The sequence below is a fragment of the Felis catus genome, chromosome A3, assembly GCF_018350175.1.
Source record: "Felis catus isolate Fca126 chromosome A3, F.catus_Fca126_mat1.0, whole genome shotgun sequence".
In the NCBI taxonomy this organism is placed as follows: Eukaryota; Metazoa; Chordata; class Mammalia; order Carnivora; family Felidae; genus Felis; species Felis catus.
This window is the reverse complement of record NC_058370.1, coordinates 59,607,307-59,632,885: the sequence shown is the minus strand read 5'-3', so window position 1 is coordinate 59,632,885 and position 25,579 is coordinate 59,607,307. Positions and strand designations below refer to the sequence as shown.

Below are 25,579 nucleotides of genomic sequence, written 5' to 3'. Positions count from 1 at the left end.
CTGTTTTTAAGAGTCTCTTATGCTTTGGCTCTCTCCCACTCTAACCTCTTTTTTTTTTTTTTTTTCCTTCCCCTCCCCCATGGGTTTCTGTTAAGTTTCTCAGGATCCACATAAGAGTGAAACCATATGGTATCTGTCTTTCTCTGTATGGCTTATTTCACTTAACATCACACTCTCCAGTTCCATCCACGTTGCTACAAAAGGCCATATTTCATTCTTTCTCATTGCCACATAGTATTCCATTGTGTATATAAACCACAATTTCTTTATCCATTCATCAGTTGATGGACATTTAGGCTCTTTCCATAATTTGGCTATTGTTGAGAGTGCTGCTATAAACATTGGGGTACAGGTGCCCCTATGCATCAGTACTCCTGTATCCCTTGGGTAAATTCCTAGCAGTGCTATTGCTGGGTCATAGGGTAGGTCTATTTTTAATTTTCTGAGGAACTTCCACACTGCTTTTAGAAGGTATTTTTAAATGCTACTTTTTATATCTCATTCTGAACTAATACCAGTATCTAGAACAGGGATGGACTACTACTCACAAATTAAATCCTGTTCACTCCATATGTAAGCAGCATTTTATTGGAAACCAGTCATGCCAACTCATTTACATATTGTCTATGGCTGCCTCTGGGCTATAAGAGCATAGCTGAGGAGTTGCAACCAAGATTGCGTGGCCTGGACAAGTCTACAGTATTGACTCGATGGCCCTCTAAACACACGCCAGGAAAATAAACCTCACCTTTTCATCTTCGAGATATTCAATGTCGGCTGTGTTATAGCCATCTCTGTGACGATGGCTTAGAACTCTGAACCGACTAATTCCAATGGCATCCACAACTGAACTCCCATCAGGAAATGTTCTGACATCCTTAATCTCCAGCATGCAGCCGTACTCTGAAATTCTGACAGGACAGGCGGGAGAAAAAAACGTGATTTTAAAAACGCAGGAGGTCCAAACAAAACAAATGGTGTCTCTGCATGGGACCAGCAAGCTTGTTTTCTCTAAGAGATACCTGCAGATGATTCCTTCTGTTAAATGCAAAACACACTGGTGTGCAAGGCCACTGAGGGAGAGGTGGAGGGGAAAGGGCCCTTGCCTCAGTAGTTGAAATAAGCTAGTGCTTTGGAAGGACCTAAAAGGTGGAGAGAGACAGGATCCTCAGTCCCCTTGGCCCGGGCACCAGCAGGGGGTACAGAGAGCACAAAGTATGCCTGGGCCCCCACGCTACTCACAGATTCTGCTCCCTCCTCTCTCATTTCCACTGATGCTGGCCAACTCTATCTTCCCCAACAAACTACTATGGGAAGTCATCTACAGTCACTGCCTTCCATCTCCTACCTCCCCATCAGGCCTCCGTTTCACCGAAACAACCCCAGTGGAAGTCACAAATGACTCTGGCATGACCCCATCTGCTACTTATATCCTCTACTGATCTGTCACTGACCTAACACCCACTGCTGCTCTCAGTTGCCCTCCCCGAACAGTGCACCCCTTCACAGCTTGGCTCCTCCACATGTCCCTTAAACACCAGGGCCACCCACAATGGCATCTTCACTCCAAAGCTCTCCTGTGTGACCTTACCCACTCTCACCCTTTTGAACTATCATCTGTATCCTGAGGACACTGATTGTGCCTACTATGTGTCATGCACTATTAGGAGCAATTTATAATATGTGCTCATTCAAGCACAAAAACAGAAAGGCTTAGAAAAGGCTTAGAAAAATCAAACAACTTCTATAAGGCCACAGTAAGATTCAGACCTGAGATCTGAACCCAAGGCTACCCAATTCTAAGGTGAATGAACAACTTCACTACATGCCTTCAAACTAACAATGAGTGATGGTTCCCAAGTCACATGCCTGTAAGGCTGGACACCTCTACTTGAATCTCTAATAAAACGATCTCTTCTTGCTTATCTAACCCGGCTATCTTATCCATAGCTGTGGCATGGACGGAGGTGCCCTGAAGATCCCTTTCAAGAGAGGACTTGCTGCCCCAACTATCAGCAGACAAATGTCTTCCAATAGCAGCTCTTCCAAAGCTCGTCTCAGCTGCAGAACTTGTCTCTCCAATGAGCCATCCTGTCTTGTATGTGGACAAGAATTTGTGAGTGGATGCAAACTCCCCTTGTGCCTGAAACTCCCAGGGTTTTCTGGACTCTCGTGCTTGTCCACATGAGGCCATTAGAAGTTGGTCCCCAAAATCTAGCTGAATTCCTCCTACACACCTGCAGGTCTCCTTCTAGGCTCTGCCACAGATGAGCCACACTTTTGTTTACTCTCTCCCTGGATAGACTTACCTTTCCTCACTTCCCCTGAGCAACTTCTGCTCACCAGAGCAAGGTTCAAGAGACTCATGTCCTATACTTTATATGCAATAATTCACTTCTTAGTGTTCTATATCCTCAGTGGAAGCAGAACTTCTGGATGTTTTATCACTTTGCTTTTGCTGATTTTGATGAATTTTAACATATTCAAATTTATTAATCTCTTCCTTCATGTTATGTGCTCTCAGCATCTTGTGTAAAAAAAGGTCTTTTCCTAATTATAGTCTCCAACATTTTCTCTTAAAATTTTTATATGTTGTTTTTCACATTGAGAATGTAAATAACATGTGTTACTTTGTGTGTACAGTGCAAGGCAGAGAAGAGATTATTTTCCACATTTGGACTGCCCACTAATTTTCTGAGCACCTTTTAAAAGTGAGTGGCTTGGGGCGCCTGGGTGGCTCAGTCGGTTGGGCGACCGACTTCGGCTCAGGTCATGATCTCACACTCCGTGAGTTCAAGCCCCGCATCGGGCTCTGTGCTGACAGCTCAGAGCCTGGAGGCTGTTTCAGATTCTGTGTCTCCCTCTCTCTCTCTGACCCTCCCCTGTTCATGCTCTGTCTCTCTATGTCTCAAAAATAAATAAATGTCAAATAAAAAAAAAAGAGTGGCTTGCTTTTTCTCACATAATTATATCTAAATATGGGTCCAAATATGAATGATCTGTTTCTTATCTCCATATACTGTAATGGTCTACTCACTAGGATTTACAAGATGGGAGGGTTCTCCCATCTTGCTCAGCTGATTTCTTCAAAACTATCATGGTCTTGGTCTTTTGATTTTCCATAATAATTCTAAAGTCAGCTTGAACAAGTCCATGAAAAAGTCCTCTTGGAATGTTGACTGAAACTACTTTAGATTTAGAGACTAATTTGAGTAAAACTGGCATTTCTACTATGACATTGAATCTATGCATCCATCCATGGATATGGTACTTCTGTTTATTTAGGCCTTCTTGAAAATTTTTCAATAAAGCTGTAGAATTTTTTCCATAAAGGTGCTACACATATCTTTAAAAAGATCTGTTCCTAGGTATATATTATGGAAGCTAGTGGATGGTCCTATGTATCCACTCTCCTTTTCTTCCTGGGCACATGGATGGGCTACATTTCCCAGCCTCCTTTGCACTAGGTATGAACAATAGTGATGAGTACCCCTTTTCTTCAAATCCTTTCAGAGCACCTGTGCCTCTTCTACCAGCTAGAACTTACATGTAGAGACCTCATCATGACCATGCAGTAATGACAAAGTCCTAGGGGATAAGGAAGCCAACAGATGGGATTCCTTCCCATCTGTTGGGAGTCTCCTTCCCAGAGTCCTCAGAGCAGCCCATGGAAAGGAGCTGCCTGTCGATTTGGAACACCTTCCCTACACAAGTGATGTAAAATGAGGAGAGGTCAAAACTAAGAGCTGTGGGTTTTTATAAGACTGAAATTTGTCTGGCTGTATAGGTGGAGGTTTCACGGAAGATGTACGTACATATGTATGTAAGTATGCATGTATGTACGTATGTATCTATCTATCTCCTAACTACCTGCCTATAAGTAGGCTTCATGCCCATGCAGAGCTCAATGCAGGGCTTGAACTCACAACCCTGAGGTCAAGACCTAAGCTGAGATCAAGAGTTGGACACTCAACCGACTAAACCACCCAGGTGCTCCTACGTAGCAAATTTCTGGATCTTAAAAAGTTAGACTGGATTTGTTTGTATGATGATGAACTACAAAAGACTTATAGGCAGAAGCATGGAAGTATGGATATGAAGTATATTTACAGAAAAGCAAATAATATGGTAATGGACTAGCAAATATTATGTCTGAAAGAAAGAAGTAGGAGATGAGGCTAGAAGGAAAGCTGGGATCACATCATGGATGGCCTTGGATTTATACTTTGTTATGTGATGGAAGCCACCAGAATTTTTCAACATCACCTTAAATTGTTCTTCAAGAAAAACAACAGGTTATGCATTTATTCAGGACCCTCTGAACGTTGGCAATTCTTACCCTGCGTGTTCAGCAGATAAACACATGCCAAACCGTTTGGTGCCAGTTTCCATGCATCTTCTTATCATAAGCCGATAGCGGGGCTCAAACACATGCAGTGGACATGGGACGGTGGGGAAGGCCATGGCACACACAAAGATGGGGACATCTCTGGTCAGACTGTGGGGTGAGGAAAAATGTTAACTTAGAAGTGGGAGCTGTCAGAAACAGAAGGGAGTATTAGTCACTGTAAAATAGCAAAAGCTAGCTAACCTCAATTCTCTCATTTACAAAATAAAACCCTGAAGCCTGCTTCTGTCTCTATTATATTTGTAAAAATTTTCTTAATGTTTATTTATTTTTGAGAGAGAGGGAAGGAGAGAGAGGGAAGGAGGGAGGGGGAGAAAGAGAGAGAGAATGAGAACATGAGTGGGAGAGGGGCAGAGAGAGAGGGAGACACAGAATCCGCAGCAAGCTCCAGCCTCTGAGCTGTCAGCACGGAATCCAAAGTGGGGCTCAAACACACGAACCATGAGATCATGACCTGAACTGAAGTCGGATGCTTAACTGATTGAGCCACCCAGGCACTCCCTTCCTCAGTCTTTAGTGGGAAAAGAAAGCCCACCACATGAGAAAGTTTTCAACTCACCAGGCTTGCTGCCAAGCCTTTCTTACTTAATTTGATGAGCTAGAACAAACTATATTGTATTAGTTTTCTTAGAAAAGTTATAGCTTATGACTCCTATAAAAAAATTCTGATGACCTTGAGGGCACCATCATAAGTGAAATAAGTGTCCAACTCTTGATTTCAGCTCAGGTCACGATCTCATCGTTTGTGAGATCAAGCCCCATGTCAGGCTCTACGCTGACAGCAAACAGCCTGCTTGGGGTTCTCTCTCTTCCTCTTTCTCTCTTTCAAAATAAATAAGTAAACATTTTAAACAGAAAAACAGAAGTCAGAGAAAAATGAATACCACAAGACCTCACATACACGTGGAATCTTAAAAACAAACAAACAACACCAAGTTCATAGATACAGACAAAAGATTGGTGGTTGTCAAGAGGCTGGGATCGGGGGGGAGGCGGGCAATGGGTGAAGGGGTCAAAGATACAAGTTTCCAGTTGCATAATAAGTAAGTCCTGGGGATGTAATGCCAAGCATTGTGACTACAGTTAATAATACTGCATTGTATATTTGGAAGTTGCTAAGAAAATCAATCTTAAAAGTGCTCACCACAAGAAAAAAAAATTAACTATGTATAGCGATAGACATTAAGCCTTACTGTGGTGATCATTTTGCAATATACATAAATATCAAAGCATTATGTTACATACCTGAAATTAATGTAATGTTATGTGCCAATTACACCTCAATAAAAACAAATAAGAAAAAGAGAAAAAAGTTCTGATGAAAGCATAAACTACATAGTAGTCAAAAGTAGTAAGTTCTAAATAAAAAAGAGTAGCAGAATTTTAAGACCTCAATCGTTAAAAGTTGCTACAACACAGAACTCTGCTCACTTTAAAAGATAAAAAAAACTGTCAAGCCTATTTTGAATGGTAATCCTGCTCTCCCTTCTGTTTCTATATACCGTACCTTTCAATTCTGAAAAATTCAGTACCACTTATTCAGATACAAAAAGCAACTACATACTTTTTATGAAGCCACACCTTTGAAGTAGTTCTTATAATCCCAATTAAATTTCTATAAGTCTCTGTAATTAATTTTTTTCTATTTGTGGGATTTCTAATTTCTCTGCCAAGGAGGAAAAAAAAACACCTGAGATAAAGCTATTAAGTTAACAAGGATTTCCTTCTTTAATCTGAACTCAAGACCAAGTATATACAACACGAGGACTTACTTTGACAATTCTGTCATTTCTTCATCATAAATTCTCTTTCTATCAGAGAGTTCATCTGACAAATATCGAAATATTAATTCTTCGGCCAGACTAGTTATATTAAAATTTCTGCTTGCCAACAACTGTAACAAAAGGCAATATTAATACCACATGGCAATTAATTCCAAAGGACAAAGCACTCTTCTCCCAGTAGGAAAGGTCGACAACAAGGTAGAGGGGTGCAGTCTTTGGGAAGACAAAAGGATGGGGATAAAGATCTTGGAGGTCAGCCAGTCTGGGATATGGAGAGGGGCAGGGCAGTTCCTCCCCTCTGAGAAAACGGCAGGAGAAGGTGTTCACCCAGAGGAAGGATTAGTGAGTTGGCTTCTGTATTCTCAATCACGTATCATAATGTCAGGGAGGGGAGAGGAAGTGAGTAGATATGTTGTCAAAGAAGAGAAACAGGAAATACTCATCCGGGAAAGTAGAAAATTGAAGCTACTAGAGAAGCATAGTAAGGATGAGTACTAATGTTTTCAGTCTAAGATTTAAGATTGTGAATTTAAACTGAAACCAATCTTACCAATTTTGTGGCTTTTCTCTAGCTCTGCTTTGTTATTTATATGGACATGTGCAAGAAGCAAAGTTGACTTTATTTGGATTGGGAAAGGAACTGACAGACCAAGGAATTACAGCTGGATATGAAGGAAAATAGGTGGAAACTGAATTAAAATGTGCTAGGATCAGTGGGTGAAAGAGTTACACGTAGCTGAAGATCTATCATTCTGTGTCTGTGCGTGCACTGCTTTTATCTTAGACACATGAATTTGCAAACAACAGTTCTTTTTCAATAACATTTGAATACATATCAGGTACCAGCTGAAGATGCTTCATATAAATTAAGTTAGGCCTTAAAACAGCACTGTCCCACAGGCACCATCTACAATGCACTAATACAGCAGATGGGTCTCAGAAAGGTTAAGGGACTAGTGTAGAGTGACAGTGGCACAGCTAGGACCCCAGGGCCAGTAGGTTTCAATGTCCTATTGTTTCTTTGTTAACTTGCTGCATTTCTGGGCTGCAAGCTACATGAAACAAAGTATATGAAGCAAGCTACATGTGTTGCTATAACCCACTAAGAACTAGAAGTTCAACTTTGGGAAACAGCAACTGTGTTTGAGACCCTCAGTAACGGAGTAACTAGCAGAAACAAGTTTCACTTAATTCACAACTAGTATTATTAATGACATCAGTATTTTATACTGTTCTTTTAGGGTATCATTTTATTGAAGAGTAATACAATAAAATTTGCTTCACTTGGCTTTATGTCAACCAAGACTTCGGCACATACACAGATAATTGACAATTCGTGTTTATAATAACGCATGTGAAAAAGTCTAACCTCATGAAAGTATTTCTGCATTGAAGAAAGATCAAATTATTATTATTTTAGTTTGTTTTATTATATTCTAATTTCTGGAACACCGGCAATCTACACAGAACTTGCACTTAGCCATTCATTCATTCACTCATTTAATCATTGATTCAACATGGACTTGCTGAACCTTTAGTACACGTTCTGGTCTCTGGAGGTAGAGTGAAAACAAGACAGAAGTCATCTCTGTCCCTAAGGAGCTTATATTATAGTGCCAACCTCAATGCACTGGTTCATCACACAGCCCCCTAACCAAATAGCACTGAACGCAGACATGAATGAAGGGTCTGTGTTACAAACAGTGGTCATAAAGACATGCATCTTACTCTCTGAGAATAAGAAAGCTGCCTCCAGGTCCACCGGTCCAGACAAGCAAGCATGGGTACAACAAGGCAGTGGGCCAGATGCTACCCACTGTTAGCAAGAAGAGAGAGCAAATACTGTGGAGTAGACCTGCACAGGAACAGCTGAAGGAAACTGCTACAAAGACTCAAAAAGCATCCACCATCAGGACACATGGTGCATGGTACAATGAATGATATTCATGATTATTCAGGCTCTCCCTAAGTAACTTAGAAAGATTCAGGATGTATGCAATTAAAAGAAACTATGTACAGATAATGCTCTAGAAAGGTCTCAATTATAGTTTTGGCAGTAAACTAAGTCACAATTACTTAAAAACTCATGTAAGTATGATATCTCCTGTACCATATCAAATTCAAAAATAAATTTTCCTGTATATTTGTTTTTTTTAAAAAAACACTTGACCGTATTTAAAATGCATTGAGTGAGTTTGATCTCTAGAAGTAATTAAGGCAAATATCTGTAGTATCATTTTACAGGTAACTGCCCTCCCAGAAGTTAAATAACTTGCTTCGTGGAAAGTTAGTGGCACCAAAAGTACCAGAGCCCACATAGTTGACAGAGTCATGATGTGCAAAGTTGATCAGAAAGCTTTTAAAAGCTTTTAAGTGTTGTTTATTGTATTTACCATACCTATGGTATGGATTTAAACAGTTTATTTTTGAGTTAGACATAACTAAGCAGCTTCCCTTCATGGAAACTTATGTATTACTGGCTTTGATTTCAGACAAAAGATGCAACTGACAGGGCACCAAAGGGATTTCCCAGTATCAAAAATGATCAAGTCTTCGATCCTAAGAAAAACTAAGTACTATAATATGACTTCACCTTGAGATGAAGTAAAGGACTGAATCCTTGGCACATATTAAGTATGCCATTATGTTACCTCAACCCTTTATGATTAACATAGGGTAAGGACTCAGCAATGTTATCTCAATTATTTATAATTAACGCATAGTAAGAGCTCCAATTATGTTACCTGTTTTCGATACTCATGCCTGAAAATTTCCCTGAAGTTTAATGGGTTCTGTATCTAAACTTCCTCTGTGTATCTTTTGAGAAATCCAATAGGAAAAAGACCTATCTCTGACTGGAGAAATCCACCTTTCTTTAATAAATGGGTAGTCAAAACAAAGCCAACCCAAGAAATGAGCACCTGCTGAGGGGTAAGAAGAGGGGCCGAACAGTCTTCTTATTTCAGAAGAAATACTTACTTCTGAAAGTTTTTCTTTGCACAACGGACAATGCGGGGCATGGTCAAGGCAGCGCTCAAGGCATTTTAGGCAAAATGTATGTCCACATGGCGTAGTCACAGGCTCAAAGAGCAACCTGGAAAATATATCTGAGTTTTTAGCCAAAAATTGTCCAGAAGAGATTTTCAAATAATCTATTTTCTAAGAATTCCTTAAGACAATTTCCCTACTGTTGTAGAAATCAATTATATCTATTTCCATTTATAGCTTCCTTATCAAATTTTTAGAAATCATTTATTGCTAAGGTATATATAATTTTTCTGATAATGAAAAGCCTATTATGTTTATGATATCAAATTCAGGAAGGATGGATATTTCAAAGAGTTGCACAGATTCTACGTCATCCTACCTCATGCAAAGGGCACACTCAAAGTCCGTTACATCTATGGAGAGCTCTGGACCTTCTCCTACATTAGAGGTCATATTCCTTTGAGGTGAGGAATCTGCCTCTGAAAAAGTTTAAAATGCTAAAATTAACACTGCTTATATGGATACCAGCATGCAATAATTGTATTTCCTCTGGCTAAAAGTGTTACATCAATGTAACAAATCATGCTAGGAAGGAATAGTTCCTAACCTGATTAACAATATACAGCAATAATTTATCTGGACAGTGGACTTGAATAAAAGTTAAAGTTATAACTAAATTTTCCCTCGTTTTGACTATGAAATCCTTGTGGGATTAACCGTTCAAATTGTTCTATAATCTTAAAGCTGACATATTCCTTTCATTATTAATTTTAAACTATCTGTGTAAAAATTAAAAAAAAGAAAACATTGGGGGTGCCTGGGTGGCTCAGTCAGTTAATTGTCCGACATTGGCTCGTGTCATGATCTCACGGTTCGTGAGTTCGAGCCCCGCGTCAGGCTCTATGCTAACAGCTCGGAGCCTGGAGGCTGCTTTGGATTCTGTGTCTCCCTCTCTCTCTGTTCCTCCCCTACTTGCTCTCTCTCTCTCTCTCTCTCTCTCTCAAAAATAAAGATTAAGAAAAATTTTAAAAAAATTAAAAAATGCATTGAATATTAGCTAACATTCTATCACTCTGGAGTCACACAACTCCATGATAAAATAGTTTACTGACCTTTTTTGGGAATTTTCCCAGGACCATTCAGGTCATGCACATCCTCCATATCATTTGGAAACTGTCTCTTTAAACTAGTGCTGGGTGCTCCTGGAAGGATACTTTCTAACACTTCTTTATCCTCCTCAAAGTGCAGACCCAGTATAAAATACAAAACCGAAGAATTTGTATTTCTGAACACATCGGATTTCTCAGATGGATTCTGGTTAAGAAAAAAGAATCCAAAATATTAAAGAAATCACAAAATAAGAGAAAACAGTATTCATGCAGTAGCCTTTCTTAGACATCTTTGGAAAAAAACAGGATTGTACTCTTCATTCATGACTGGTTTCATCTATTAACTTCTTTTTTTTTTTTATGAAATTTATTGACAAATTGGTTTCCATACAACACCCAGTGCTCATCCCAAAAGGTGCCCTCCTCGATACCCATCACCCACCCTCTCCTCCCTCCCACCCCCCATCAACCCTCAGTTTGTTCTCAGTTTTTAACAGTCTCTTATGCTTTGGCTCTCTCCCACTCTAACCTCTTTTTTTTTTTTCCTTCCCCTCCCCCATGGGTTCCTGTTAAGTTTCTCAGGATCCACATAAGAGTGAAACCATATGGTATCTGTCTTTCTCTGTATGGCTTATTTCACTTAGCATCACACTCTCCAGTTCCATCGAGCTCACCAAACTCATCTATTAACTTCTAAGATGAGCTTTGCACTTCCTGTAGTAAAATACAGAATAATTCTCCTTGAGACAGATCAACTGAATATCAGTCTTCATATATTCAAATCATCCCTCTGCTTTCTTTTTCTCCAAGCCAAAATAAGTTCAGGTCTCCTGATGCTTGGGGTTCCCAATGTGTGCTGTCCTAAATCTTTCTTTCTACATGTTTCTTTGCATCGTTTTCGTTACTTCCATCAATTTCCTTTAAAAGGTTCAACTCTCAGGTTGAGGAGATAGAACCTGTCTTGAGAAGTACTTCCAACTAATATAACACCACAGTTTGAATAACTTGTAAATGTTGAAAATTAAGGGATTACATAAAGTTTAATCAAGATAAAATTGACAAACACATGCACTTCGCACCTTAGAACTCCCTGCATTGTCACCTTCTTCCAGAGGCTGGGTGTTTATATCACTGGCACACTGAGCCTTCAACCTGCTGTTCAATATTCTGCTTTGGATGGAAGGTGTTAAATTTTGATGCACATTTTCTGAAGCTGGGAACAACACCTCACACATTACCTGTAAAATTTCCAAGAAGAAAAAAATCTATTTTAAAACACTTTTGAAAAATACATAGTATGCCTTAAAGATCCAAAGGAAACTACGGGGCAAATTGATCCAAGACATTGAAAAGAATAGTTACCATATTCCAATTGCCAATGTTTTAAAACTCAAGTTTCTGAAACCATAATCGATGCTTTAAGCATTCTGGCTAGCAGTACCTTTCCACTTTAGTCTAACCAACTACAAAATATGAGCATCACTATTTCTGTCTGTTCCTTACACATCTGCTACAGAAAATCACCCCTAAAGTCTCATGGTTAAGAGAGAGAAGTGGGGTCTAGAGGTTGCAGGGATCCTAAATTAAATCCAAGTCGTGATCACCCACAGGACTGAGACATTTCTAGAGGACTGCTCAACTTACAAGAGAACTGGAAGAGCCACCTAGTAAAGAACTATAAAAGGAAGACAAGGTGAAGGGCCGTAATTCTAGTTCAAGAGCCATAGACCAGCCTTTGGTGGTAGGGGGAAGTAACTGCCAATCACTCGATGGTCCTGCCAATCCTCATGGACTCAGCTGAAATCCAAGGGCTTAAGAGAAGTACAAAGCAGCGACTGAAACCTAATAAAGAGTCCTCCATGGTTCTTCATGTCACAGGTCAGTGAACCACACCCATAACTGCTGTATCAAGAAGAAACAGCACTCAGCATGGACATCAACGTCCTCAGCACTGGCTCTGAGGGGCTTCACTAGAGCAGCAGAAGGCTGCCTGGGAGGATACCATGTTTCACGGGCACCACCAGGCACTGTTTTGGGACTGTATGAGACAGAAGACATCTACCACAGACAGAATGCTACAGGGAAAAACATCATATCTGAAACAGCACCAGACTGACAAGAAGCACCACAAGATCTAGACTCTGGTCCTGGGACCTTTATACATCTGCTTAATTTTGAGCTCAAGCTGAATTTCCTATGATGCTGTTGTAAAAAGCAGTTGAGACGCATTTTAACATTCTTGTGAAATGTGCAGGTGGAACAAAGCAGGCAGGGATAGTTAGAAAAGCCAATGTTAAGATTCAATGTTATTTTGACAAGTTGAAACAACGGCCAAAACCAGTAAGTGATGACTTGACAGCATTAGCGAAGACGGATAGACTGCATAATAAAAGGATAAAAAAAATATTGCTACAAGGTTCTCACTGAAAACAAACAAAAAAGATGTAGGTGTTTTGTCTAACTATGAGCCAACGGTGTGATGGTATTAGGCTAAAAATAAACATGCCTCATGAAATGAACACAAGGGAAGGTGAAAGGTGCCCCCTATAGTTGTCAGATTTGGATGCTGGGGTGCACTAAATGTATCCAAAGGAGGAAACCTTACTACCTTATAAGGATGCTCAGGCCAAAGAAAGACTTGAGACAAAGATAACAGTCCATCTCAAATATCTAAGGTGCTTTAAAATGGAGAAGGAAGAATAGATTCATTATTCCTTGCTTCCAAAAATAAAACTAGGCTGGAAAGTGGAAATTCCAAGGTAAATGTGTGGTAGAAGTCAGCGATAGTGTTAAAATAGGGAAACAGTGACATAAAAACAAGAACTTCTGGTCACTGCACCTGCTAAGACTGTAACTATTGTACAGGCTCTTTTACAGTAAGTGTGACTCAGTGACTTCTAAGAAGACTGGGTTAAAGACCTGAATAAGAGAGAAGATATTTCTGCCTTGTTCTGGTGAAGCTTTGCTAAAACTTTCAAGTCAACCTATGCAGCTAGACTGGTATATTTTGCGTATTATCACAATGTCTTTTATAGGGCTCCTATACAAGCGATAATGCTTGAAATTACCACTCTAAGAAAACTCACTTTGCCTCTCCAGTCTCACACATGGACCCTCCCTCACTAGCACGTGCCATTATTTCAGCAGAACAGAGCTACACGAAAGCCATCTCACTGTGCTTTATCCCTGGATGAAAGTTATCAAGTACATGAAACTCATCATTATTCCTGTGTGTCTTTAATCATATTGTCATGAATATTAAGAATTATATTTCTTGTTTATGTGACAGGAGTCACTAGCATGGACACAAGGGCTATATAAATGAGACTTAAAGAAGAAAGTCATTTAAAGAAAATCACACCTTCTGTGCTTCTTTCTTCACAGAGTTACACTCAGGATTTAAAGCAAGGCAGTAGAGAAACTCCTTCAACACTTCCTTACTTCTTCCCAATCCAGAAAGAGCCTGAGCTTTCACATGATGCCCCTGGATTCATCAAAAAACAAATATACATTTTAAAAAATGGTGTGATTATATTCTTGTATACAAGGAGACCTGAAAAAAACCATTAGAACTATTTAATTTTCAAATTAGCTAGAATAAGCAAAAACCCATCAAGGTTGGCTCTAGCTCTTCTACCTTGGAAACCAAGCAAACCCAAATGTCTCATAAACACAATCCACAATCAGCCAACAGGGGTCACCAGACTAGGAATTTGAGCCCAAGGCAGTTCCAAGGTACATGCTAAGAGAGAACTGGCTATCTACCAACTTTAAATACGCTCAGCAATCACAGATCACAACCATGTTCCTGTCTTCATGGAGCATATAGACTTGTGAGGTAAGACAGACATGAGCAGAAATATCTATAACACAAAGCATAGCCTACAAAATACTACAACAGAAATAAACAAAGTGTAATATGGATCAGAATTTTCCACCAGCATTTTTTTTGGTAATTGCAGTATTTTCTCAAATCATTATAAATACTGTAATTTATCAGTTCACATATTATCTTTAGTCTTTTTCTTATTTATTTTTTCTTGTTACTCTCTGGTTCTTTGTTCATATTTAAGAAAGATGTACTGTTTCCAACTGTTTTTCTCTTATGCTGAGTCAGACCCTCGTCCTCCATAGTCTTCATTGCTGAATGGAAGCTTTTTTGGGTCCTTTGTCTACATAAAAGAGATCTATTTGAGAGATTTTATTTTCAGGTGTGTGACAGGGAAGCCAGGCCTTATGCTGGGAGCCCCATGTACCAGGATTTAAATTTTTTTTTTCTTAATGTTTTTATTTATTTTTGAGACAGAGAGAGACAGAGCATGAGCAGGGAAGGGGCAGAGAGAGAGGGAGACACAGAATCGGAAACAGGCTCCAGGCTCTGAGCCATCAGCCCAGAGCCTGACGCGGGGCTCGAACTCACGGACCGCGAGATCATGACCTGAGCCGAAGTCGGACGCTCAACCGACTGAGCCACCCAGGCGCCCCCCCATGTACCAGGATTTAGAGGGGCTTCCTTGGGGGGTGGGGGAAGGACCTGTCACATGCATTGGCAGCCACAATTTTCCCCAGGCAGTTTGTGCAATTCTTTGCAGGAAGTCGGGGTGAGGCACCAGGACTTTTCTTTCTCCACTACTGATCTGCATGGCAGAGTGAACTGGCACCATCAAGCAAACCTTCTCTCTTATTCCTTTCCTAAGAGCTTAAATCGAATCCTTCCTGGAGTTTATATTATGATGTGAACTCGGCTCCCATTGAACTATAACATCCTCTGCTCTTTCATCCATTAACCTGCATTCCAAACATTTTCTGAGCTTTCTAATCTCATAAATGTTCCTCATTCTCTTCAGCTATAGACTTATACTTGCTTATACATTCTTGCCACCACAGTTTTAGGGACATATAATTTATATATAATAAAATCCACAAATTTTTATGAATACTTTTAAAATTTAAATTTTAGTTAGTTAATATATAGTGCAATATTGGTTTCAGGAGTAAATTTAGTCGTTCATCACTTATATACAACGCTCAGTGCTCATCATAAGTGCCCTCATTAATACCCATCACCCATCTAGCTTATCTCCCACCCACCTACCTCCATAAACCTTCAGTTTGTTCTCTCAGAGTCTCTTGTGGTTTGTTCCCCTCTCTTCTCTTCCTCTACCTTACCACATGTTCTGTTTGGTTTCTTAAATTCCACATGCGAGTGCAATCATATGGTATTTGTCATTCTCTGATTGATTTATTTCACTTAGCAAAATGCATTCTAGCTCCATGCATGTTGTTGCAAATGGCAAGATTTCAATCTTTTTGATGCCTGAGTAATATTCCATTGTACGTATACAACTGTATGTATGGATACAATTCCATTGTGTGTGTGTGTGTGTGTGTGTGTGTGTGTTTATGATGTATACCACATCTTTATCCATTCATCAGTTGATGGACCTTTGGGCTCTCTTCATAGTTTGGCTATTGTTGATAATGCTGCTATAAACATTGGGTGCATATATTCCTCTGAATCTGTATTTTTTTATCCTTTGGGTAAATACCTAATAGTGCAACTGCTGGATCGTAGGGTAGGTCTATTTTTAGTTTTTTGAGGAACCCCCATACTGTTGTCCAGAGTGGCTGCACCAATGTGCATTCCTACCAGCAGTACAAGAGGGTTCCCCTTTCTCTGCATCCTCACCAACACCTGTTGTTTCTTGTGTTGTTAATTTTAGCCATTCTGACCAGTATGAGGTGATACCTCATTGTGGTTTTGATTTGTATTTGCCTGATGATGAGTGATGTTGAGCATCTTTTCATGTGTCAGTTAGCCATCTGGATGCCTTCTTTGGGAAAGTTCCTATTCATGTCTTCTGTCCATTTCTTAACCGGGTTATTTGTTTTTTGAGTGTTGAGTTTAATTTTGGATACTAACCCATTACCAGATGTGTCATTTGCAAATATCTTTTCCCAATCTGTAGGCTTCCTTTTAGTTTTATTGTTTCCTTCATTGTGCAGAAGTTTTTTTTATCTTAATGAGGTCCCAATAGTTCATGTTTGTTTTTGTTCCCTTTGCCTTTGGCGATGTGTCCAGTAAGTTGCTCCAGCCAAGGTCAAAGAGGTTGCTGCCTATGTTCTCTAGGATTTTGATGGTTTCCTATCTCACATTTAGGTCTTTCATCCATTTTGAATTCATTTTTGTGTATGGTGTAAGAAAGTGGTCCAGTTTCATTCTTCTGCATGTTGCTGTCCAGTTTTCCCAGCACCGTTTGTTGAAGAGACTGTCTTTTTACCATTAGATATTCTTTCCTGCTTTGTCAATGATTACTTGACCATATAGCTGTGGGTCCATTTTTGGGTTTTCTATTCTGTTCTATTGATCTGTCTGTTTTTGTGCCAATACCATATGGTCTTGATGACTACAGCTTTATCATATAGCTTAAAATCTAGAGTTGTGATGCCTCCAGTTTTTTCTTTTCCAGGATTGCTTTAGCTATTCAGGGTCTTTTCTGGTTCCATACAAATTTTACATAGAAACGTATTGTTTGTTCTAGTTCTGCAAAGAATGCTGGTGGTATTTTGATTGCATTAAATGCATAGGTTGCTTTGGGTAACAAGCAACTAGAACAATGTTTGTTCTTCCAATCCGTGAGCATGGAATGCTTTTCCATTTCTTTGTGTCCTCTTCAATTTCTTTCATAAGTCTTCTGTAGTTTTTGGAGTACAGATCTTTTGTCTCTTAATTAGGTTTATTCTTAGGTATCTTATTGGTTTGGGTGCAATTGTAAATAGGAATAATTCCTTGATTTTTCTGTTTTGTTATTTGTGTATAGAAATGCAACAGATTCCTGCACATTGATTTTATATTCTAAAATTTTGCTGAATTCATGTATCAGTTCTAACAATTTTTTGGTGGAGTCTTTCAGATTTTCTACATAGGTACAGTGTCATCTGCAAACAGTAAAAGTTTGCCTTCTTCCTTGATTTGTATACCCTTTCTTTTTGTTGTCTGATTGCTGAGGCTAGGACGTCCAGGACTATGTTAAATGGTAATGTTGAAAGTGGGCATCCTTGTCTTGTTCCTGACCATAAGGGAAAGGAGTTTTTCCCCACTGAGTATGATGTTATCTACAGGCCTTTCCTGTATGGCCTTTATGATGTTGAGGTATGTTCCATCTATTCCTATTTTGTTAAGACTTTTTACCAATAATGGGTGCTGTATTTTGTCAAATGGTCTTTCTGCCTCTATTGACCAGATCATATGGCTCTTATTCTTTTATTTTTTAAATGTTTTCATTTACTTTTCAGAGAGAGAGCATGAGAAGGGGAGGGGCAGAGAGAGAGGAGGACAGAGGATCTAAAGCAGGTTCAGCAGACAGCCCAATGTGGGACTCAAACTCACAAACCATGAGATTATGACCTGAGCCAAAGTCCAATCCTCAACCTACTGAGCCACCTAGGTGCCCCATATCCTTTCTTTTATTAATGTGGTGTATCATGTTGATTGATTTGTGAATATTAAGCCATCCCTGCAGCCCAGGAATAAATCCCACTTGATCATAGTGAATAACTCTTTTAATGTACTGCTGAATTCAATTTGCTAGTATCTTGTTGAGAATTTTTGCATCCAGGTCCATCAGGGACAGATATTGGCCTGTAATTCTCCTTTACCAGGTATTGGAATCAAGGTAATGCTGGCTTCGTAGAATGAGTTTGGAAGTTTTCCTTCCATTTCTTTCTTTCTTTTTTTTTTTTTTGGAACAGTTTGAGAAGAATAAGTATTAACTCTTCTTTAAATGTCTGGTAGAACTCCCCTGGGAAGCCATCTGGCCCAGGACTCTTATTTGTTGGGAGATTTTTTAAAAATGTAATTTATTGTCAAGTTGGCTAATATACAGTGTATACAGTGTGCTCTTGGTTTTGGGGTAGATTCCCGTGATTTATCACTTATATGCAACACCCAGTGCTCATCCCAACAAGTGCCCTCCTCAATGCCCATCACCAATTTTCCCCTTTCCCCCACACCCCCCACCCCATCAACCCTCAGGTTTTTCTCTGTATTTAAGAGTCTCTTATGGTTTGCCTCCCTCTCTGTTTGAAACTATTTTTTCCCTTCCTTTCTCCCATGGTCTTCTGTTAAGTTTCTCAAGTTCCACATATGAGTGAAAACATATGATATGTCTTTCTCTGACTGACTTATTTCATTTAGCGTAATATCCTCCAGTTCCATCCATGTTGTTGCAAATGGCAGGATTTCATTCTTTCTCATTGCCAAGTAGTATTCCATTATATATATAAACCACATCTTCTTCATCCATTCATCAGTTGATGGACATTTGGGCTCTTTCCATAATTTGGCTATTGTTGAAAGTGCTGCTATAAACATTGGGGTACATGTGCCCCTATAAATCAGCACTCCTGTATCCTTTGGATAAATTCCTGGTAGTGCTATTTCTGGGTCATAGGGTAGTTCTATTTTCAATTTTTTGAGGAACCTCCCCACTGTTTTCCAGAGTGGCTGCACCAGTTTGCATTTGTTGGGAGATTTTTGATTACTGATTCAATTTCTTTGCTTGTTATGGGTCTATTCAAATTTTCTATTTCTTCCTGTTCCAGTTTTGGTAGTTTGTGATATTCTAGGAATTTGTTCATTTCTTCCAGATTCCCCAGTTTGCTAGCATATAATTTTTCATAGTATTCTCTTATAATTGTTTTATTTCTTTTTTTAAAAAAAAAAATTTTTTTCCAACGTTTATTTATTTTTGGGACAGAGAGAGACAGAGCATGAACAGGGGAGGGGCAGAGAGAGAGGGAGACACAGAATCAGAAACAGGCTCCAGGCTCTGAACCATCAGCCCAGAGCCTGATGCGGGGCTCGAACTCACGGACCGCGAGATCGTGACCTGGCTGAAGTCGGACGCTTAACCGACTGCGCCACCCAGGCGCCCCTAATTGTTTTATTTCTATGGTGTTGGTTGTGATCTGTCCTCTTTAATTGGTGATTTTATCTATCTATTTGGTTCCTATCTTTTTTCTTTTTGAGAAGTCTAGCTAGGGGTTTACCAATTTTAAATGTGCAATGTATGACATTTGACAAATGTATACACTGTGTAACTACAACCACAATCATGATGTAGCACATTTCCATCACCCCAGAAAGTTCCCTCATGCCCTTTGAAGTCAATCCTCTCCTCTCTCTAAGTTCAGGAACAACTGATCTGTCACTACAGTTTTGCCTTTTTGACAATTTCATATAAATGTAATCACACATGTTTTTGTGTTCCTTCCTTCACTTAACATGATGCTTCTGAGGTTCACCCGCATTGCTGAATAGACAGATACTTCATTATTCCCTATCACCATGTAGGGTTCCACTGAATGATTATACTACAATCTGCTTATTTGAATTTTTTAATTTTTAAAAAGAAATTTTATTAATTTCATAGTACTTCATTCAGACAAGTGAATCACGCACAATAAACCAGAAATTTTTAAGTTACCAGACATTTGCTGACCAGTAACCTTACTCAAATGGACAGTTATGATAGGTCATATGCACAGTACAACTCATCTTGTTTATCTCCTTGAAAAGTCTCAGGCATGACAGGTTGTGGGAGTTAAAGCAAACAAACACAAAAAAATACTGTCACATAGCCCAAAACTAAGAATTTGAACTCCTCCAGATGATAGCTGAATCCAGTTTTTTCAATCCAGATTTATTGAAGAACAATTAACAAATATAACATATAAAACGTAGCACCCAACATGATGATTTGATACATACATACACTGTGAAATGATTCCCACAGTCAAGGTAATTAACATATCTACCACCTCACATAGTTAACTCTTTTCTTTCTTTCTTCCTTTTCTTCTTTTTTTTGCAGCGAGGACACTTAAAATCTACTTTTAACAAATTTCAAGTATGTAATCCTGTATTACTAACTATAGTCACCAAGCTGTATATTAGATCCTCAGAACCTGTTCTTCTTATAGTTGTAGCTTTGACTTACATCTCCCCATTTTTCCCTGCCTCCAGGCACTGGCAATCACCACTCTATTCTTCTTTTTTTCAATATATGGAATTTATTGTCAAATTGGTTTCCATACAACACCCAGTGCTCATCCCAAAAGGTGCCCTCCTCAAAGCCACCACCCACCCTCCCCTCCCTCCCACCCCCCCCCCATCAACCCTCAGTTTGTTCTCAGTTTTTAAGAGTCTCTTATGCTTTGGCTCTCTCCCACTCTAACCTCTTTTTTTTTCCTTCCCCTCCCCCATGGGTTTCTGTAAGTTTCTCAGGATCCACATAAGAGTGAAAACATATGGTATCTGTCTTTCTCTGTATGGCTTATTTCACTTAGCATTGCACTCTCCAGTTCCATCCACGTTGCTACAAAGGCCATATTTCATTTTTTCTCATTGCCACATAGTACTCCATTGTGTATAATCACAATTTCTTTATCCATTCATCAGTTGATGGGACATTTAGGCTCTTTCCATAATTTGGCTATTGTTGAGAGTGCTGCTATCAACATTGGGGTACAAGTGCCCCTATGCATCAGTACTCCTGTATCCCTTGGGTAAATTCCTAGCAGTGCTACTGCTGGGTCATAGGGTAGGTCTATTTTTAATTTTGTGAGGAACGTCCACACTGTTTTCCAGAGCAGCTGCACCAGTTTGCATTTCCACCAACAGTGCAAGAGGGTTCCCGTTTCTCCACATCCTCTCCAGCATCTATAGTCTCCTGATTTGTTCACTTTGGCAACTCTGACTGGCGTGAGGTGATATCTGAGTGTGGTTTTGATTTGTATTTCCCTGATAAGGAGCGACGTTGAGCATCTTTTCATGTGCCTGTTGGCCATCCGGATGTCTTCTTTAGAGAAGTGTCTATTCATGTTTTCTGCCCATTTCTTCACTGGATTATTGGTTTTTCGGGTGTGGAGTTTGGTGAGCTCTTTATAGATTTTGGATACTAGCCCTTTGTCCGATATGTCATTTGCAAATATCTTTTCCCATTCCGTTGGTTGCCTTTTAGTTTTGTTGGTTGTTTCCTTTGCTGTGCAGAAGCTTTTTATCTTCATAAGGTCCCAGTAGTTCATTTTTGCTTTTAATTCCCTTGCCTTTGGGGATGTGTCGAGTAAGAGATTGCTACAACTGAGGTCAGAGAGGCATTTTCCTGCTTTCTCCTCTAGGGTTTTGATGGTTTCCTGTCTCACATTCAGGTCCTTTATCCATTTTGAGTTTATTTTTGTGAATGGTGTGAGAAAGTGGTCTAGTTTCAATCTTCTGCATGTTGCTGTCCAGTTCTCCCAGCACCATTTGTTAAAGAGACTGTCTTTTTTCCATTGGATATTCTTTCCTGCTTTGTCAAAGATTAGTTGGCCATACGTTTGTGGGTCTAGTTCTGGGGTTTCTATTCTATTCCATTGGTCTATGTGTCTGTTTTTGTGCCAATACCATGCTGTCTTGATGATGACAGCTTTGTAGTAGAGGCTAAGGTCTGGGATTGTGATGCCTCCTGCTTTGGTCTTCTTCTTCAAAATTACTTTGGCTATTCGGGGCCTTTTGTGGTTCCATATGAATTTTAGGATTGCTTGTTCTAGCTTCGAGAAGAATGCTGGTGCAATTTTGATTGGGATTGCATTGAATGTGTAGATAGCTTTGGGTAGTATTGACATTTTGACAATATTTATTTTTCTAATCCATGAGCAGGGAATGTCTTTCCATTTCTTTATATCTTCTTCAATTACCTTCATAAGCTTTCTATAGTTTTCAGCATACAGATATTTTACATCTTTGGTTAGGTTTATTCCTAGGTATTTTATGCTTCTTGGTGCAATTGTGAATGGGATCAGTTTCTTTATTTGTCTTTCTGTTGCTTCATTGTTAGTGTCTAAGAATGCAACTGATTTCTGTACATTGATTTTGTATCCTGCGACTTTGCTGAATTCATGTATCAGTTCTAGCAGACTTTTGGTGGAGTCTATCGGATTTTCCATGTATAATATCATGTCATCTGCAAAAAGTAAAGCTTGACTTCATCTTTGCCAATTTTGATGCCTTTGATTTCCTTTCCTTTTGTTGTCTGATTGCTGATGCTAGAACTTCCAACACTATGTTAAACAACAGCGAATCACCACCACTCTATTCTATGAAATCAGATTTTATTTTTTTTAGGTTCCACATGTACTGGTAGCACACAGTATCTGTCTTCTCTATCTGGTTTACTTCACTTAGCACAGTGCCCTCCAAGTTCATCCACACTGTTACAAATAACACAATTTCCTTCTGTTTTAAGGCTGAATATTCCTGTGTGTGTGTGTGTGCGTGCACACACACACACACACACACACACACACACACAGGTGTGCCTCTCACCTTCGTTATTCGCCCACACTTAGGTTGTTTCCATATCTTGGCTACTGTGAATAATGTTGCAGTGAACATGAGAGTGTAGGTATGTTCAAGATACTGACTTCATTTCCTTTATATACCCAGAAATAGGACAGCTGAATCACACAGCAGTTCCATTTTTTATATGGGGAAACTGCATACAGTTTTCTATAATGGCTGTACCAATTTACATTACCACTAACAGTGTACAAGCGTTTCCTTTTCTCCACATCTTTGCTAGTTATCTCTAGTATTTTTGATACTAGCCATCCTAACAAGGTGTAAGGTGATATTTCATTGTGGTTTTGATTTGCATGTCCTTGATGAGTGATGTTGAGCACCTTTTCATGTACCTATTGACTATTTGTATATCTTTTTGGAAAAATGTCTATTCAGGCCCTTTGTCCATTTTTTAGTCTCCCTATTCAATTTTTGCTATTGAGTTGTAGGAGTTCTTCATCTATTTTGGATATTAGCCCATTATCAGATATATGGTCTGCAAATATTGTCTCCCACTCCACTGTTTGCCTTTTCAATTTATTGATTGTTTCCTTTGCTGTGTAGAAACTTCTAGTTTGATACACTCCCAACTTGTTTATTTTAGCTTTTGGTACCTCTACTTTTAGTATCATATCCAAAAAAATTATTGCCAAGACCACTCTCAAAGAACTTTCTCCTTATGTTTTGCTAGGAGTTTCGTAGTTTCAGGTTTTACATTTAAGTCTTTAAACCATTTCAAGTACATTTTTGTGAGTGGTATAAGATAGAAGTCCCGTTTCATTTGTTTGCATATGGAGATCTGCTTTTCCTAACACCATTTATTGAAGAAACCCTTTCCTCATTGTGTGTTCTTGGCACCCTGGTAGAAGACTAGTTGACTACATACGCATGGGTATATTTCTGGGCTTTAAATTTTGTTTCATTGGTTTATGTGGCTATTTTTATGCCAGTACTGCACTGTTTTGCTTGCTATAACTTTGTAATATAGTTTGAAATCAGGAAGTGTGATGCTTCCCACTTTGTTCTTTCTCAAGATTGTTTTGGCTACTAGGGATCTTTTGTGCTTCACTATGAATTTTAGGATAGTTTTTTCCATTTCTGTGAAAAATCCCATTGGAATTTTGATAGGAATCGCACTGAATCTGTAGATTGCTTTGGGTAGTATGGATATTTTGACAATATCAACTCTCCCAATCTAAGAACACAGAATATCTTTCCATTTATTTGAATCTTCAATTTCTTTCATTAAGATCTTATGGCTTTCAGTGTACGGGTCTTTCACTTTCATGGTTAAATTCATTCCTAACTATTTTTTTTATTCCAGATGCTACTGTCAATGGGATTTCTTTTTTTAATTTCTCTTCAAGTAGTTTCTTGTTATTGTATAGGAATGCTAATTTGTGTTCTGCAACTTTAGAGAATTCCCTGGTTAGTTCCAACAGTTTTTTGGTGGAATATTCAGGGTTATCTATATAAAAAATCATGTCATCTGCAAGCAGGTAATTCTTCCTTTCTGATTGGATGCCTTTTTTTCCCTCCTTTTTCTTGCCAAATTGCTGTGGTGAGGACTTCCAATATTATGTCGAATAGAAGTGGTAAAAATGGGCATCCTTGTCTTGTTCCTGATCTTAGAGGAGAGACTTAACTTTTCAATCTTGAGTATGATGTTAGCTGTGGGATTGCCCATATAACCTATACTATGTTGAGGAACATCCCTTCTATACCTAATTTGTTGAGTTTTTATCATGACAGGATATTGAATTCTGTCAAATATTTTTTCTGCATCCATTGAGATGATCATATGATTTTTATCTTTCATTCTGTTAATGTGGTATATCACACTGATTGATGTGTAGAAGTGGAATCATACTTGCATCCCAGCAATATATCCCACTTGATCATGGTATATTCTTTTAACATGTTCCTGATTTTGATTTTGCTAGTATTTTGTTGAGGATTTATTGCATCTATGTTCATCAGGGATATTGGCCTATAATTTTCTTGTAGTGTCCTTATCTGGATTCACTATAAAGGTAATGTTGGCCTCATAAAATGAGTTTGGAAGTATTCCTTCTTTTTCAATTCTTTCTAAAAATTTTGAGGATTGGTATTAATTCTTATTTAAATGTTTGGTAGAATTTATCTATGAAACCATTTGTCCTGGGCTCTGCTTTTTTTGGGAGATTTTGATTACTGATTCATTCTCCTTGCTGATTACTGGTATGTTCAGATTTTTCATTACTTCATGATGAAGTCTTTTTTTTTCTTTTTTTTAAAATAATTTTATTTAAACTTCAGTTAGTTAACATACAGTTTAAGCTTAGTTTCAGGTATACAATACAGTGATTCTGCAGTTCATCAGCCGGTACTCATCACAACAAATATATTCCTTAATCTCCATCACTTCCATCCATCCCCCCCATCTCCCTTCCACTAACCATCAGTTCTCTATAGTTAAGAGACTTTTTTTTCAATTTTTAAAATTTGTTTTATTTATTTTTTTAGAGAGAGAGTGCTAGCAGGGGAGAGGGTCAGAGAGAGAGAGAGAGAGAGAGAGAGAGAGAGAGAAAATCTTAAACAGGCTCCATGCGCAGCTTGGAGCCTGTTGTGGGGCTTGATCCCACAACACTGGTATCACAACCTGAGCCAAAATCAAGAGTCAGGCACTCAACCGACTGAGCCACCCCCAAGAGCCCATTTTTTACTTTACCTCTTTTTTTTCTTTGCTCATTTGTTTTATTTCTTTTTTTAAAAAATGTTTATTTATTCTGAAAGAGAGAGAGCAGGGGTGGGGCAAAGAGCGAGAATCTCAAGCAGGTTCCACACTGTCAATGTAGAGCCTCATGCGGGGCTCATCTCACAAACCATGATATTCATGATTAAGTCTTGATAAGTTGTATGTTTCCAG

The 25,579-nt window shown here is 38.9% G+C and overlaps 1 protein-coding gene across 2 annotated transcripts in view; it reads right to left on the bottom strand.

Moving 5' to 3' along the window:
- LONRF2 (LON peptidase N-terminal domain and ring finger 2) overlaps window positions 1-25,579 on the bottom strand; it is a 48,245-nt gene that overhangs the window by 5,536 nt on the left and 17,130 nt on the right. Inside the window, exons 3-10 of one of the 2 annotated variants that reach the window (XM_023251585.2) lie at window positions 13,651-13,773; window positions 11,369-11,527; window positions 10,293-10,494; window positions 9,560-9,659; window positions 9,172-9,286; window positions 6,181-6,302; window positions 4,340-4,498; window positions 749-911 (exon numbers count right to left, since the gene is read on the bottom strand). In XM_023251585.2, coding sequence (XP_023107353.2) covers window positions 749-911; window positions 4,340-4,498; window positions 6,181-6,302; window positions 9,172-9,286; window positions 9,560-9,659; window positions 10,293-10,494; window positions 11,369-11,527; window positions 13,651-13,773 — 1,143 coding nt within the window. The remainder of the gene's footprint in view (window positions 1-748; window positions 912-4,339; window positions 4,499-6,180; window positions 6,303-9,171; window positions 9,287-9,559; window positions 9,660-10,292; window positions 10,495-11,368; window positions 11,528-13,650; window positions 13,774-25,579) is intronic. The other variant, XM_045054067.1, reaches the window with a different exon arrangement.